The 16,616-nt window shown below is 45.8% G+C and overlaps 1 protein-coding gene across 2 annotated transcripts in view; it reads left to right on the top strand.

Annotated features, from left to right (window-relative positions):
* Positions 1-14,817: 14,817 nt before the first annotated feature.
* Positions 14,818-16,616, top strand: part of Snx4 (sorting nexin 4) — an 80,143-nt gene continuing 78,344 nt past the window's right edge. For both annotated transcript variants that reach the window (XM_045148430.1, XM_045148431.1), the window contains exon 1: positions 14,818-14,977. In XM_045148430.1, coding sequence (XP_045004365.1) covers positions 14,837-14,977 — 141 coding nt within the window. In that variant the 5' untranslated portion in view covers positions 14,818-14,836. The remainder of the gene's footprint in view (positions 14,978-16,616) is intronic.

The raw sequence follows: 16,616 nt of genomic DNA on the forward strand, positions 1-16,616 counted from the left end.
ACAAACTGTTACCTTTTTTCCTTATCTTTTTTTTTTCATTTGTAGGTTAATATTCAGTATTATGTACTGTCCTCCTGAATAAGTTTGCTTTGTCTTACCTCTCTGTTCACTCAAAAATGAAAACAAATGGCTATTCCTATTTGTCAGTAATTCACTAGGTATGTGACTGAGTGCATATAAGGTATGGTAGTCTTTTCAAAGAAATTGAAATGCTAAAGAAAGTTAAAAGATTCTAGAAAAAAATCAGGAAGTTGCATTCAGGTACTGTTTTTCATGGGTATTTTCTTGAGGTTGAAGAATTGCTGACAAGTATAAGAATAATGCTAATGATGATCTTCATGCATTCAAGGATTTACTGAGTGCCTGTTCGTGGCGCTCAGCACTTGTTACCGCAACTACGTTCGTTTTCCAAGAGTGGTGCCTTACTCTGCTGTTCCCGAGTGGTCTTCCAATCAGTGTGCATAACACGTACCTGTTTCCCATTGGCCATGGCAGATGACTGTCTGTTGCATCATTACAACTTTAACTTTGTGCTCTGATATATTGCGTTTTACTACAAGGGTTGATAGGATGAAAAGAGCAACCCAATCATTTTCAGCAAATTGTAAATTATAAGAAAAATAATTGGTTTGTGTACAACCATTTTAATGATTCCCTTTTCATTTTTGCTGTGAAATGCACTGAAAAGAAAATCTCAAAATAAGCCTTGAGTTCATGTGTTGAGAAAATTGAAAAATAATAAAACTAGAGAACAATGATGCTTTTGTCCGTTTTTATGAATGGCGAAAAATAGAATGTTTATAGTGATTTCCCTGTTTGTGTGGGAGAGGCGTTGCTTTTCTTTTTCCGTCCTTCACAGCCTGATGAGGTAGCACAGGCCTCCTGTAACCCCAGTGCATAGCAGGCTGATGCAGGAGGACTGTGAGTTCAAGACCAGTGTGAACTGCGTAGTGAGTAAGTTCTAGGTCAGCCTGAACAACATGGCCAGACTGTGAGTCTTAATAAATAATAAATAAATAAATAAAATCCTTACTTTTATAAGTCTCTACCTTAGGAAATAAATTTAAATTTAATGATTGTTGCAGGGTGTGGTGGCATATGCCTTTAAGCCCAGTACTCAAGAGGTCAAAGTAGGAAGATGCTATGAGTTCAAGGCCACCCTTGTTTTGTTTTTTTCTTTGTTTGAGAGAGACAGAAGGAGAGAGAATGGATATGCCAGGGCTTCTAGCCGCTGCAAACAAACTACATACACATGTGTCACCTTGCGCATCTGGCTTACATGGGTCCTCAGCAATCGAACCTGGGTCCTTTGACTGTGCAGGCAAGCACCTTAACCACTAAGCAATCCCTCTAGCCCTTTTTTTTTTTTTTTTTTTTTTTTTTTGCTGCTGTTGTTTTTCTTCAGGTAAGGTCTCATTCTAGCCCAGGTTGTCCTAGAATTTATTGTGTAACTCTAGGCTGATCTTGAACTCACAATGATCCTCTTACCTCTGCCTCCCGAGTGCTGGGATTCTAGGTCAGTCTGGGCTAGAGTGAGACCCTACTTAAAAAAAGGAATGGGCCAGGCGTGGTGGCACACGTCTTTAATCCCAGCACTCGGGAGGCAGAGGTAGGAGGATCACTGTGAGTTCAAGGCCACCCTAAAACTACATAGTGGATTCCAGGTCAGCCAGGGCTAGAGTGAGAAGAAGAATGAATGAATGAATGGAAATGGGGATTTGATTTTTAATCATTTATTTATTTTGGAGTAGGGTTTCATTCTAGCCCAGGCTGTCCTGGAATTTACTATGTAGTATCAGGCTGGCCTCAAACTCATGGTGATCCTCCTATCTCAGCCTCTGCAGTGCTGTCACACCCAGCTAGATGTTTTAAAATTCTTATGAAAAATAATACATTGTGATGAGGTGGCCTATTTTTTAAAAAATTTTTATTAGCATTTTCCATGATTATAAAAAAATAGCCCATGGTAATTCCCTCCCTACTCCCCACACTTTCCCCTTTGAAATTCCATTCTCCATCATATTACCTCCCCATCACAATCATTGTACTTACATATATACAATATCAACCTATTAAGTACCCTCCTCCCTTCCTTTCTCTTCCCTTTATGTCTCCTTTTTAACTTACTGGCCTCTGCTACTAAGTATTTTCATTCTCACACAGAAGCCCAATCATCTGTAGCTAGGATCCACATATGAGAGAGAACATGTGGCGCTTGGCTTTCTGGGCCTGGGTTTGAGGTGGCCTATTTTAATCACAGCACTCAGGTTTTGCAGCTCAGCCTAGGCTAGAGTGAGACCTTACCTCACAAAAGATCAAAAACAAACAAAAAAAGCCAGGCAAGGTGGCATAGGCCTTTAATCCCAGCATTTGGGAGGAAGAGGTAGGAGGATCGCTGTGAGTTCAAGGCCACCCAGAGACAGAATTCCAGGTCAGTCTAGGCTAGAGTGAGATCCTAACTCAAAAAAAGAAAAAAAGGGCTGGAGAGATGGCTTAGCAGTTAAGCGCTTGCCTGTGAAGCCTAAGGACCCCGGTTCGAGGCTCAGTTCCCCAGGTCCCATGTTAGCCAAATGCACAAGGAGGTGAACACATCTGGAGTTCATTTGTAGTGGCTGGAGGTCCTGGCAAGCCCATTCTCTCTCTTCTCTCCCTATCTGCCTCTTTCTCTCTCTGTCACTATCAAATAAATAAATAAAAATATGCAAAAAAATTTTTAAAAAAGAAAAGAAAAACTACATTTATAAAGAACTTAAGCTCCTTAAACTCTGCTTTCTTTATTTTCTTTTTGGATTTTCAAAGTAGGGTCTAGCCCTGGCTGACCTGGAATTCCTATGTAGTCTGAGGGTGGCCTTGAACTGATGGTAATCCCCTTACCTCTGCCTCCAAAAGGCTGGGATTAAAGGCATGCACCACCACACCCGGATCTTTTTTTTCTTTTTTGATACAAGATCTCAGTGTTCCCAAGCTAGCTTTGAACTGACAAATGGTCCTTCTCTCTTCCACATTATTGGACTATAATCTGTCAGTAGGGAATCAATAGTGCTTTAAGGTAATTGTTGTTCCAGAAGTAGGCTTAGAAGGAACAGTTCCTGCCTCCCAACAGCTAGAGGTTTGGTTTTTCTTTTGAGTTATTAACTTAGGTCTTCATTTTCTTTTTCTTTTCTTTTTTTTTTTTTAAGTGCTGGGGAATCAAACCTACGAACTCCCAAATGGTAGCCAAGCACTCTACCACTGAGCTACATGCCCAGTCCTTTCCTTTCTGTCTTCCTTTTGAACCAAAGGTTGCATGTGTGTGTGTGTGTGTTTGTTTATTTGAGAGAGACAGAGGAGAGAGAGAGAGAGGGAATGAGTGTGCCAGGGCCTCCAGCCATCACTGCAAACAAACACATGTGCCACCTTGTGCATCTGGCTTACGTGGGTCCTGGAAAATTGAACGTAGGTCCTTTGGCTTTGCAGGCAAATGCCTTAACTGCTAAACCATCTCTCCAGCCCTTTTTTTTTTTTTTTTTTTTCTCAGGTAGGGTCTTCTTCCAGCCCAGGCTGACCTAGAATTCACTATGTAGTCTCAGGCTGGCCTCAAACTCATGGCAATCCTCCTACCTCTGCCTCCCAAGTGCTGGTCTTAAAAAAAAAACAAAACAAAAAATCTGGCTGTCCTTAGTTAAAAGCTACAACATTACAGTGTTCAATAAAATAAACACCAAATGCAGGCTGCAAAAAGCCAGAAGACTTTGATTCGATTCCCTGGGACCCATGTCAGCCAGATGCACAAGGTGGCTCATGCATCTGGAGTTCATTGCAGTGGCTGGAGGCCCTGGCACACCCATGCTCCCTCGCTTACTCTCTACCTCTGCCTCCTGAGTGCTGAGATTAAAAGCGTGTGCCACCACATCTGGCTCCTAAACTACATTTTCAAAAATGCCCAAGTGAAAGCTGGGCATCATGGCACACGTCTTCAATCCCAGCACTCAGGAGGCAGAGGTAGGATCGTCGTGAGTTCAATGCCACCCTGAGACTACAGTGTCCAGGTCAGCTTGAGCTAGAGTGAGGTCCTACCTCGAAAAACCAAAAGTAAACAAACAAAATGCCAAAGTAGCAATTTTGTTTGAAATATTTTAAATAGTTTTTATTTTTTAATTTCTTTGAGATTGAGGCAGGGAGTTAAAAAGAGGTGATGGAGAGAGAAAGGGTGCACCAGGGCCTCTAGCCACTCTAAATGAACTCCAGATGCATGTGCCACCTTTTACATCTGGCTTACATGGCTCCTGGGGAATCGAACCTGGGTCCTTTGGCTTCTTAGCTGCTAAGCCATCTCTCTAGGCCCCTAAGTGGCATTTTTTTGTTTTGTTTTGGTTTTTTGAGGTACTGTCACTAACTCATGCTGACCTGGAATTCACTATGTAGTCTCAGGGTGGCCTCAAACTCATGGTGATCCTCCTACCTCTGCCTCCCAAGTACTGTGATTAAAAGCATTCACCACCATGCCTAGTTCCAAGTGACAATTTTTTTAAAATTTTTTTTTAATTTATTTATTTGAGAGCGACAGACACAGAGAGAAAGACAGATAGAGGGAGAGAGAGAATGGGCGCGCCAGGGCTTCCAGCCTCTGCAAACGAACTCCAGACACGTGCACCCCCTTGTACATCTGGCTAACGTGGGACCTGGGGAACCGAGCCTCGAACCGGGGTTCTTAGGCTTCACAGGCAAGCGCTTAACCACTAAACCATCTCTCCAGCCCCCAAGTGATAATTTTTTTAAAAGTTTTGTTTAATTATGGTTCATATTAGTACCATATTGGTCTCTTTCCCAAGATCTTTTTATTTTTTGTTTTGTTTTGTGTTTTGAGGTAGGGTCTCACTCTAGAGCCCAGGCTGACTTGGAATTCACTCTGTAGTCCCAGCCAGGCCTCAAACTCACAGCAATCCTCCTGTCTCTGGTTTCTGAGTGCCTGGATTAAATCCAAGTGTGACCACGCCCAGCTTTCTGAGTGTGAAAAATGGAGGCTAAGGCTGCCCACACCCTTCTGCTGGAAGGACTGAATTGTGTAAGCTGTACAGTAAAATGGAAAGTAACAGCAGGAGGACTTCATGTGCCTTTGCAAATTAAGATAAGTCATCAGAGCCCTTCAAAACTACATTGTATCCATACAACAGTTACTACCAGTGATCTTTATAAAGCTCAAGGGTTTTGTTGTTTTCCCAGGTAGGGTCTCCTCTAGCCCAGGTCGTTTTGCTACTATTATCACCAGTAGAGTTTTCAAATTGTACATAACGTGAGGTTATCTCCTGCACATTTCCTGGACCAAGCTGCCTGTCAAAATTCATTGCCTGATGCTGGGCCTGGTGGCGCACGCCTTTAATCCCAGCACTCGGGAGGCAGAGGTAGGAGGATTGCCATGAGTTCGATGCCACGCTGAGACTCCATAGTGAATTCCAGGTCAGCCTGGGCTAGAGTGGGACCCTACCTCAAACCCTCCCCCCCCAAAAATTCACTGCCTGAGGTCAACTCTTAGGATTCATAATCCACTAGACAGATGCATAAAGGTGAGGCAAGCACAAGGTTGCACATGCCCACTAGATGGCGCAAGCATCTGGGTTTGATTTCAGTGGCTGAGTTCCTTGCATGCTAATTCTCTCTTGTCTCTCTTAAGAAAAAAAAAAAAAAAGATTAGCCGTGTGGCAGCAAAGATTTAAAAACTAAAAACAAGTCTGGGCATGGTGGCACATGCCTTTAATCCCAGCACTAAGGAGGCAGAGGTAGGAGGATCACCACGAATTCAAGGCCATCCTGAGGCTACATAGTGCATTGGAGGTCAGCCTGAGCTAGGGTGAGACCCTACCTCAAAAAACCAAAAAAGAAAAAAATAATAATTTAAAAAAAAAAACAACTAAAAACAGGGATGTTGCAGTCAGGTTTCTATTGCTGGCAGAAAACAACCGACCAACAGCAGCTTGTGGGATTAAAAAAAAAAAGAGGTTTATTTTGGCTTACAGACTTGAGGGGAAGCTCCATGATGGCATGTGCAGAGGGTGGACATCACCTCCTGATCAACACCAGGCAGACAACACCAGCAGGAGAATGTGCCAAACACTGGCAAGGGGAAACTGGCTATAATACCCACAAGCCCACCCCCAACAATACACTGCCTTCAGGGGGCATTAATTCCCAAATCTCCATCAGCTGGTAACCTAGAATTCAGAACACCTAAGTTTACAGGGGACACCTGAATCAAACCACATTCTACCCCTGACCCCATAAACTGATAATCATACATGATGTAAAATGCAATGCATTCAATCCAACTTTAAAAGTCCCCATAGTTTTATCCTCATAATGTTCAAATATCCCCATAATCCAAGGTTTTCAACTAAGCCATAATACCAAAAAATCCCCCCCCCCAAACACCATAATGGCACAGAATAAACACACTACAAAAGTTGGCATTGGGCATAGCAAAGAAGCATTCAACCAGCCGGGCATAGTGGTGCACGCCTTTAATCCCAGCTCTTGGGAAGCGGAGGTGCAAAGATTGCTGTGAGTTCAAGGCTACCCTGAGACTACCTAGTGAATTCCAGGTCAACCTGGGCTAGAGTGAGACCTTACCTCGAAAAACCAAAAGGTAAAAAGAAAAAAAAAAAATTCAGCCAATACAAGATTTAAACAGGGCAAACATCAAACTATAGCTCCAAGTCCAACAATTCTAGTCAGTGACAAATCTCCAAGTTTACTAATTCTAACCAGCAACAAGTCTCAGGAGTTCCAATTCCACCCCTCCAGCTAGGCTGCTCACAGTCCAGGAAAAAGCTTCATTCTGGTCTGGCAGCCCTTCTTAGCAGCGATCTTGTGGTCCCGGCATCTCCACTGGGTCTCCACTGCAATCCATGGTTCATCCTCATGGCCCCGTGCGGGTCTCCATGCAGGCATCCAGAAAACCTGCTTCACACTGCTCGTGGCCATTTCCAAAACACAAGACTGTGTTGCAAACTCAATGACCCTCTCTTTCCTGCATTTCTTATACTCCACAATACCAGGTAGGGTGCCAATTTGTTAAACCAGGGGGGAATAAAGCAGACTTTGAAGAACATCCTAATCCTTTCTCCAGCTGAATCCTTTCTCAGCATACTCAGGAGCCCCGTGTGTGGGTTCTGAGTTGGCCGGTTCTGTGGGCTCCCGGATACTGGGCATCATTTGCTGCTGGTGTCAGTGATTCATCACCAGCTTTGGTTGGGACACAGCCATGGACTTCTGAGGCACCAGGGTGGAAGCTCACATGACTCAGGGACTGAGTAATCTCCTTCCTAGGGTCTTGCCACGTGGTAATTTCTTTTCTTTTCTTTTCTTTTTTTTTTTTTTTTTTTTTTGTTTTTTTGAGGTAGGGTCTCACTCTAGCCCTGGCTGACCTAGAATTCACTATGCAGTCTTAGGGTGGCCTTGAACTCACGGTGACCCTCCTACCTCTGCCTCTCGAGTGCTGGGATTAAAGGCGTGCATCACGCCCGGCTGCTGAGAGATTTTAATCGTGTGTTTTGCTTTTGTTTGTGAGACAGGGTCTCAAGTAGCCCAGGCTGGCACTGAACTACTGATCCTGTTCTACCCTTCAAGTGCTGGAATTATAGCCATGAGCCACCATATCTGGCTTGCCTAAGTCCTCCTTGTCAAATCTACCCCCCTCCTAGACTCATTTACTCTCAAGTCTATCACATGCTCAGTGGTAAGGGCTTGCCAAGCCTCTATCAGTGGTCTGTTCCTATTCCTGCAAAAGTGCAAACAATAATCATCTGGGCCTTTCCTCCCTTCATAACTACCATTCCCACTTCAAAGGACACCAGTGGGTGACTTCCCATACATTCTTTCTTTTATAAATTTATTTATTTATTTATTTGAGAGTGACAGACACAGAGAGAAAGACAGATAGAGGGAGAGAGAGAGAATGGGCGCGCCAGGGCTTCCAGCCTCTGCAAACGAACTCCAGATGCGTGCGCCCCCTTGTACATCTGGCTAACGTGGGACCTGGGAAACCGAGCCTCGAACTGGGGTCCTTAGGCTTCACAGGCAAGCGCTTAACCGCTAAGCCATCTCTCCAGCCTCTCACACATTCTTAAGGAAATAGTCTTTGAAGAAAACCAGGTGCATGCCTGTAATCACAGAGCTTGGGAGGCAGAGAAAGGAGGATGACTGAATTCGAATTGAGGCCAGCCTAGGAATACAGAATGAGTTCCAGGTCATCTAGGGCTAAAGTGAAACTCTTCCTCAAAAAAAGAAAACAAAGTGCTGGGTGTGGTGGCAAATGCCTTTAATCCCAGCCTTTGGGAAGCAGAGGTAGGAGAATGGCCATGAGTTCAAGGCCGCCATGAGACTACATAGTCAATTCCAGATCACCTTGGTCTAGAGTGAGACCCTACCTTGAAACCTACCCCCCAAAAGCAAAAATTATTCAAGGGCTTTTTTTTTCAAGGTAGCCCACTCTAGCCCAGGCTGACCTGTAATTCACTATCTAGTCTCAGAGTGGCCTCGAACTCATGACAATCCTCCTACCTCTGCCTCCCTTGTGCTGGGGTTAAAGATGTGTGCCACCACGACCAGCAACATTCAACGTTTTCTGATATATTTGGTCCATGTTTGGTTTCTGCAACAGATGAAGAACAACTTCGAGTGGGAAGATGGCTTAGTATTAAGGGGTGGATTTCCTCCCAATGCACAAATAGATTTGAAGCTAGGGCCCAAATTAATCCTTTATTTAAACTGGGACCAAAGTTAGCCATTGGAATGACAGAAATAAACAGGGACATTTCTGCAGTTCTGCAAGCAAATTGTGACTCAGAAAAGTTAGCTTTTGTGAGGCTGGAGAGATGGCTTAGCAATTAAGGCATCTGTCTGCAAAGCCAAAGGACCCAGGTTTAATTCCTCAGGAACCACGATAGCCACATGCACAAGGTGGCACATGTGTCTGGAGTTTGTTTGCAGTGGCTGGAGGCCTTGGAGCACCCATTCTCCCTCTCTCTCTCTGCCAAACAAATAAAAATTAAAAAAAAAACAAAACTTTTAAGCCAGGTGTGGTGGAGCACACTTTTAACTACAGCCTCCCAGCTCTCGGGAGGCAGAGGTAGGAGGATCACCGTGAGTTTGAGGCCACCCTGAGACTCCATAGTGAATTCCAGGTAAGCCTGGGCTAGAGTGAGACCCTACCTCGAAAAACCAAAAAAAAAAAAAAAAAAAAAAATCTATATATATCTCTATCTATCGATCTATCTATCTATTTCTTTTTATTTGAGGGGGGAGAGAGAAGGAGGCAGATAGAGATAGATGATAAATAGATAGGTAGGTAGATAGATGATTAGAGAAAGAGATAGATGATGGTGTACCAGGGCTTCTAGGTATTGCAAATGAACTCCAGATGCCTGTGCCACCTTGTGCATCTGGCTTACATGGGAACTGGGGAATTGAAACTGGGTCCATAGACTTCACAGGCAAGTGCCTTAACCACTAAGCTATCTCTCCAGCCCCCAAAAGTATATATACATGTATTATTATTATCATCATCATCATGTTTTTTTAAATATTTTTTTTTTAAATTTTTATTTATTTATTTGAGAGCGACAGGCAGAGAGAGAGAGAGAGGCAGAGAGAGAGAGAGAGAATGGGCGTGCCAGGGCCTCCAGCCACTGCAAATGAACTCCAGATACATGCATCCTCTTGTGCATCTGGCTAATGTGGGTCCTGGGGAATCAAGCCTTGAACCGGGGTCCTTAGGCTTCACAGGCAAGCGCTTAACTTCTAAGCCATCTCTCCAGCCCTAAATATTTTTTTAAATTATTTATTTATTTATTTGAGAGTGACAGACACAGAGAGAAAGACAGGTAGAGGGGGAGAGAGAGAATGGGCGCGCCAGGGCTTCCAGCCTCTGCAAATGAACTCCAGACACGTTCACCCCCTTGTGCATCTGGCTAACGTGGGAACTGGGGAAATGAGCCTCGAACTGGGGTCCTTAGGCTTCACAGGCAAGCGCTTAACCGCTAAGCCATCTCTCTAGCCCATCATGTTTTTTTGAGGTAGGGTCTCACTCTAGCTCAGGCTGACCTGGAATTTACTATGTAGTCTCAGGGTAGCCTGGAACTGATGGCGATCCTCATACCTCTGCCTCCCGAGTGCTGGGATTAAAGGCATGCACCACCATGCCTGATCCGCACCCAGCTAAGAAATATATTTTTAGCTGAGCATGGTGGTCCATACCTTTAAATCCAGCATTTGGGAGGCAGATGTAGGAAAAGTAAGTTCCAGGTGAACCTAGGCTAGGGTGAGTTCCAGACTAGAGTGCCACACTGTCTAAACATCCCCCTCATTTTGTTTAAATTTGTGAGCAGAGAGAGAGCGAGAGAGAATGGAAGTGCCAGGGCCTCTTGCCACTGAACATGAACTCCAGAGGCATGTGCCATGTTGTGCATCTAGCTTTATGTGAGTACTAAACAATCAAGCCCAGACTACCATGCTTTGTATGCAATTGACTTTAACTACTGAGCCATCTCCCCACCCCACCCCTTTTAAAGTTCCCTGAAGGGTTGTACCATTGGGAGAGGAGGCTCTAAAAATCCACTTAATTGGGCTGGAGAGAGGGCTTAGCGGTTAAGCGCTTGCCTGTGAAGCCTAAGGACCCCGGTTCAAGGCTCGATTCCCCAGGTCCCACGTTAGCCAGATGTACAAGGGGGCACACGCATCTGGAGTTCGTTTGCAGAGGCTGGAAGCCCTGGCGCGCCCATTCTCTCTCTCTCCCTCTATCTGTCTTTCTCTCTGTGTCTGTCGCTCTCAAATAAATTAATTAATTAATTTTAAAAAATCCACTTAATATATTGTCCTCAAGCTGGGTATGATGGTGTATGCCTGTAACCCCAGTACTTGGGAGATGGAGGGAGGAGGGCCAGGAATTTAGGGGAAGCCTCAACTACATACCAAGTTTAAGGCCAGGATCAGACATGCAAGGCTATCCTGAGCTATGTGAGACCACACACACACACACACACACACACACACACACGGTTGTCTTCTGGCTTCTACATGTGTCTTATGCAAAATAAAAAATGGACATAAAAAAGTCTTATTTTCTTTCATACACCAAATATATATTTCTTTTAACTTGGGGGGCGGTATTTGTCTTGCAAGATATGGTCTCGCTGTAGTGGAGGCTGGCCTGGGATTCACTATGTAGTCTCAGGGTGGCCTGAAACTCGTGGTATATCCTCCTACCTCTGCCTCCCAAACACTGGGATTAAAGGCATGTACTAGCACACCCAGGCTTTTTAAACTTTTTTTTAAACAATTTTTTGTTTATTTTTATTTATTTATTTGAGAGCGACAGACACAGAGAGAGAAAGAGGCAGAGAGAGAGAGAGGAGAGTGGGCGTGCCAGGGCTTCTAGCCACTGCAAATGAACTCCAGACGTGTGCGCCCCCTTGTGCATCTGGCTAACGTGGGTCCTGGGGAATTGAGCCTTGAACCAGGGTCATTAGGCTTCACAGGCAAGCGCTTAACCGCTAAGCCATCTCTCTAGCCCTTTTTAAACTTTTTATTGACAACCTCCATATATATAGACTGTACTATGATCAGTCTTATCTCACCACCCTCCCTTTTCCCCTCCTGAATCCCCTCTCCACTGAATTTCTCCTCCTTTTCAACTAGTCTCTCTTCTATTTTGACCTCATCATTTGTTTCCTCATATTAGTCGGTCTTGGGTAGGTAGCACCAGCCATCCACACTTGGTGTCTGGAAGACTGTATTGCAAAGCATTCCTCCCCTTCCTTTGATGCTTTACATTCTTAAAAAAAAAAAAAAATTATGAAGAGGAAGGGAGGGAGAGAAAGAGAGGAGGAAAGGGAGAGAGAGAATGGGCTTTCAGCCACTGCAAAAGAACTCCAGACACATGTGCCACTTTGTGCATTTGGCTTACATGGGTCCTGGGGAATCGAGCCTGCATCTTTAGACTTCGCAGGCATGCTCCTTAAGGCATCTCTCCACCCCCTCTTTGTCTTCTTAAAGCTTTAAGCTATAATAAAATCTTTCTGAACTTTGCTCTCTGGTCTGTGGATTTCACTCTTTGAATTCATGGGACAAAGATCCAGGAACACTTCAAATTATCAGTGCATTAGCACACAAGGAACCCAAAGTTCCTGTATCAATGGGATACAATGACTGAGTTGAGGTTTTTAGGGATAAGTAGAAATTTGCTATCTGCCAAAAGATAGATGGAACATTCCAAGAAGAATTGTGTGTCACACTTGAAAAAGCTGTTCGGGCAGAAAGATCTGTTTTGATACATGAAAACAATGGAGACCAGATTTTGTACAGAAAGTACATCAAGGCCCCATAGTCAGTGAGCATTTTTCATCAGGTTACCATCCTGAATGCTTGTAAAGGAAGTAAGTGCCGAAAATCATAAAAGAGACCTTTGTAGAAAATTATGAGATCTCCAATGTTTGAAGTTTATACACAATGGGATTCAAGCACCTCTTCAGCCAAACTCTTGGCCTCTCTCGAAACCTGTGTTACTCAACCTGAAGAAAGTTTGAGGCAGTTAGGATGACTAGCCCAGAAAGGAAGCAGCAGGAATGTTTTTGAACCTGCCCTTGCGGTCTTTATTTTGCTAGAGATCAGAAGTATCTGTCCTCTCCTCATCTCAGCCCAGTCCATTGAGACAAGATGTGGTGGTTTGAATGGATGTCCCCAGTTGATTCAGGAGTTTATTAAAGCTTGTAATTTAGATCGCCAAGCCCCCTAGCTGGAGGAGGTGTCACTGTGGGCAGATCCTAGGGTCTGCCCCCAAAGTGTGTCTTGGAGCAGCAATAAAAGAGCCAGGCGTGGTAACTCATACCTTGAATCCCAGCAGCTCTGAGGAGGTAGAGGTAGGAGGATTGCTGTGAGTTCAAGGCCAGCCTAAGATTACAAAATGAATTCTAGGTCAGCCTGGGCTAGAGGGAGACCCTACCTCAACCGAGTGTGGGGGTTACTTTGCTCTCTCTCTGCCTGGACTTGTGAAAAGGGTATGCCAACTTCTGCCATTATGGAACTTTCCCTCTTATCTGTAAGCTTCAAGAAGCCCCTCTCTCCCATAAACTGTGTCTGGTCTGGAGGTTCATCCCACCAACTGAAGCTGACTGCCACAAGAGGGGGGACCCTACTCCCACGTGGGCTCTCTACCCCCTCCTGCCCTCCACGTGGCAGGAGCTCTCTGCACTTTCTCTTTCTAAATCCCTTTTTATGTTCTAGGCTCATGCTTATTTCCCATATAGGTTCTCAGACCATGTGGGTGAGTTCTCCCACCCTCCATCTCCCTTATATATTCCTGAATAAAAATGTAATGGTTCAGGGCTGGAGGGATGACTTAGTGGTTAAGGCATTTGCCTGCAAAGCCAAAGGACACTGGTTTGATTCCCCAGGACTCAACATTAGCCAGATGCACAAGGGGGCGCATGTGTCTGGAGTTTGTCTGCAGAGGCTGGAGGCCCTGGTGTGCCCATTCTTTCTCTCCTCCTTTCTCAGTCAAATACATAAAAATTAAAAAGTATTTTAAAAAAGAGTATAAAAAATGTAATGGTTCAGCCAGGAATGGTGAAGCAAGCCTTTAATCCCAGCACTCGGGAAGCAGAGGTAGGAGAATCACCAGGAGTTTGAGGTCACCCTGAGACTACATAGTGAGTTTCAGGTTAGCCTGAGCTAGAGTGAAATCCTACCTCAAAAAACCAAGCAAGCAAACAAAAAGTTATGGTTCATAAGTCTCAGTCTTGTTTTCTCCCATTTTAAAAAATTATTTTATTATTTATTTATTTATTTGCGAGAGAGAGAAAGAAGGGAGAGAGGGAATGAATGGGTGTGCCAGGGCCTCTAGCCACAGCAAATGAACTCCAGATGCATGCACAACCTTGTGCATCTGGCCTATGTGGGGACTAGGGAATGGAACCTGGATCCTCAGGCTTCTCAGCCCCTTAACCACTAAACTATCTCTCCTGCCCCCCCCCCTTTTTTTTGATGAAAATAGACACGGACTCAAGGTGTGGAATTTAAGGACTCTTCCTGAACTCCATAAATCGCATTAGAAGTTAATAATTATGCTGCTTTTATCCTCCCATGAGAAGCTGGAACTGTCAACGGAAGACAAGGTAGAGTACAAGAGCAATGGTCAGGACACACCCCTCAATTAAAAAAAAATTATTTTTGTTTATTTATTTGAGAAAGAGACAAGTTATACCGAATATGTATGTATGTGTGTATGAATGTATGTATGTATATATATATGTGTGTGTGTGTGTGTATTATATTATATATATGGAGAGCAAGAGAGAAAACAAATGGGCGGGCCAGGGCCTCCAGCCACTGCAAACGAACTCCAGACACACACACCACCTTGTGCAGCTGAGCCGGCCTACGTGGATCCTGGGGAATTGAACCTCGCTCCTTTATCTTCACAGGCAAGCGCCTTAACCGCTAAGCCATCTCTCCAAGCCCCTCCGTTTCTTGCGAGTCCCACATTTACTTTAGGTGATCGCCAACCTGAACAGTTGCCCACTTTTCCTAGAGTTCATTTTTCCTGCGCCTCTCAGTTCTCCCAGATTTCGCGCTCTTGTGGTTCAGAAGGGGACCAACTCCTCCGTAGGCCCCATCCCACCTTTTTCTCCGGTCCCTTCGCCCTAGTCCATCCAAGGCGGCGTCCAGAGAGGGTCTCTGGCAGCCGGAGCGGGGCGGAGGGGCGTGGCATCCGAGCGCGGGGCGTGGCTTCGGGGGCGTGGCATCCGAGCGCGGGGCGGGGCGGCGCATGCGCCCGGTCACCGCCGCGCCGAGCCGCGCTGCAGTTATGGAGCAGCTCTCTCCGGACCCCGAGAGGCAGCTGCAGCCTGCACCCCAGGAGCCTCTGGGCGGCCCCGACGCCGTGCTCGAGGCTGCGGCGGGTGAGGAAGCCGAAGGCGCCGGGCCACAGGACTCCGGAGGCGACGCGGTAAGGCGAAGGGCGGCGGAGGCCGCGGGGCCCCCCAGTCGGGGCCTAGCGGGGCCGTGGGCGCTGCCAGGGCTGGACGGCTCGGCCGGGAGGCGGGCGCGCTGGGCGGAGCGGGGCGGGGGTGGGCGAGGTCGGGCGCCCGGGTGGGGCTCGTGGAGACCGGGCCGGGTCCCGGGCCGCGGGGATGGGCGCGGTCCTGCGCCTGGGGTAGCGCAGGCTGCAGGAGGTCCGGGCTGTGCGGTCTGGAGCTTCGCCGGCAGCTGGCTCCGTGAAGGCACTGTGCACGGTGGGCGGCGGCCTTTGAGGAGGAGCTAGGCTGTGGGGCATAAGAGGTGCTGGCCTTGTGGCCCTTGGAGGCATTGGAGTGTCAAATCAAAGAAAAGGTGCCAGCGAAGAAACACTGAGTAATCGCCGTTTGCCTAGGGTGCTTCTTTTTAAAAAATATTTTATTTATTTTTATTTACAAGCAGGGAGAGAGAGAGAGAGAGAGAGAGAGAAAGAGAAGGAAGAGACCGAAAATGTGCATTGCCAGGGTCTTAAGCCGCTGCAAATGAACTCCAGATGCATGAACCGCTTTGTACATCTGCTTTTATGTAGGTATTGAGGAATTGAACCCAGGTCCTTGGGCTTTGCAGGGAAGCGCCTTAACTGCTCAGCCATTTCTCTAGCCCATGGGATGCTTTTATTTGGAGTAAATGCCCTGCGCCCCGTTGCATACTTAACCTGTATAGCCCATGAACTTGCTTCGGTAGGCCCGTTTGGTAATCAGTGCTTTTCACTTCCTTGATGAAAAGTGGGAAATGTTTCATCTCATATTTGTAAGTGCTTTCATCCCGAAGCGTTTTCATAGATTTTCATTATTTATTTATATCATATTTTTATTTATTCATTTGAGAGAGCGAGAGAATGAGAATGAGCGCGCCAGGGCCTCCAGCTGCTGCAAACGAACTCCAAACGCACGCGCCATTTTCTGCAGCTGGCTTCTGTGGGTCCTGGGGAATCAAACCTGGGTCCTTTGGCTTTACAGGCAAGCTCCTTAATCACCAAGCTGTTTCTCCAGCCCCTTCACAGATTTTTAGATCTGGTTAAACTGAAATACAGGTGATAGCCATAGTACAACTGTTGTATCAATAAGACACAGTTATTTACTGAATGTTGTAACTAGAAAGACTCAAGTGTAAAAGAATATCTAACCAGGGACTTCACAGTTTCTTTGGCGTGTTTATGTGTGTGGGTGCATGCACATGTCAGTAACTGAGTGTAGAAGCAGAGGTCATGGTTGAGTGTACTCCTCCATTGGTCTTCACCTTATTTTCTTTCCTCCCTCCCCTCCCTCATCCCCAGAGATGGGTCTTATTCTAGCCTAGGCTGACTTGGAATAAACAGTCCCAGGATGGCCTCCAGTTCACAGTGATCTACCTTTGCCTCCCAGGTGCTAGGATGAAAAGCGTGCTCCAACACACCTACTCTTTATTTTATTTTATTTGATTTGTGTATTTTGGTTTTTCGAGGCAGGGTCTCACTAGCTCAGGCTGACCTGGAATTCACTCTGGAGTCTCAAGGTGGCCTCGAACTCACGGTGATCTTCCTACCACTGTCTCCCGAGCGCTGGGATTAAAGGTGTGCGCTACCATGCCCA

The sequence above is a fragment of the Jaculus jaculus genome, chromosome 4, assembly GCF_020740685.1.
Source record: "Jaculus jaculus isolate mJacJac1 chromosome 4, mJacJac1.mat.Y.cur, whole genome shotgun sequence".
Lineage (NCBI taxonomy): Eukaryota > Metazoa > Chordata > Mammalia > Rodentia > Dipodidae > Jaculus > Jaculus jaculus.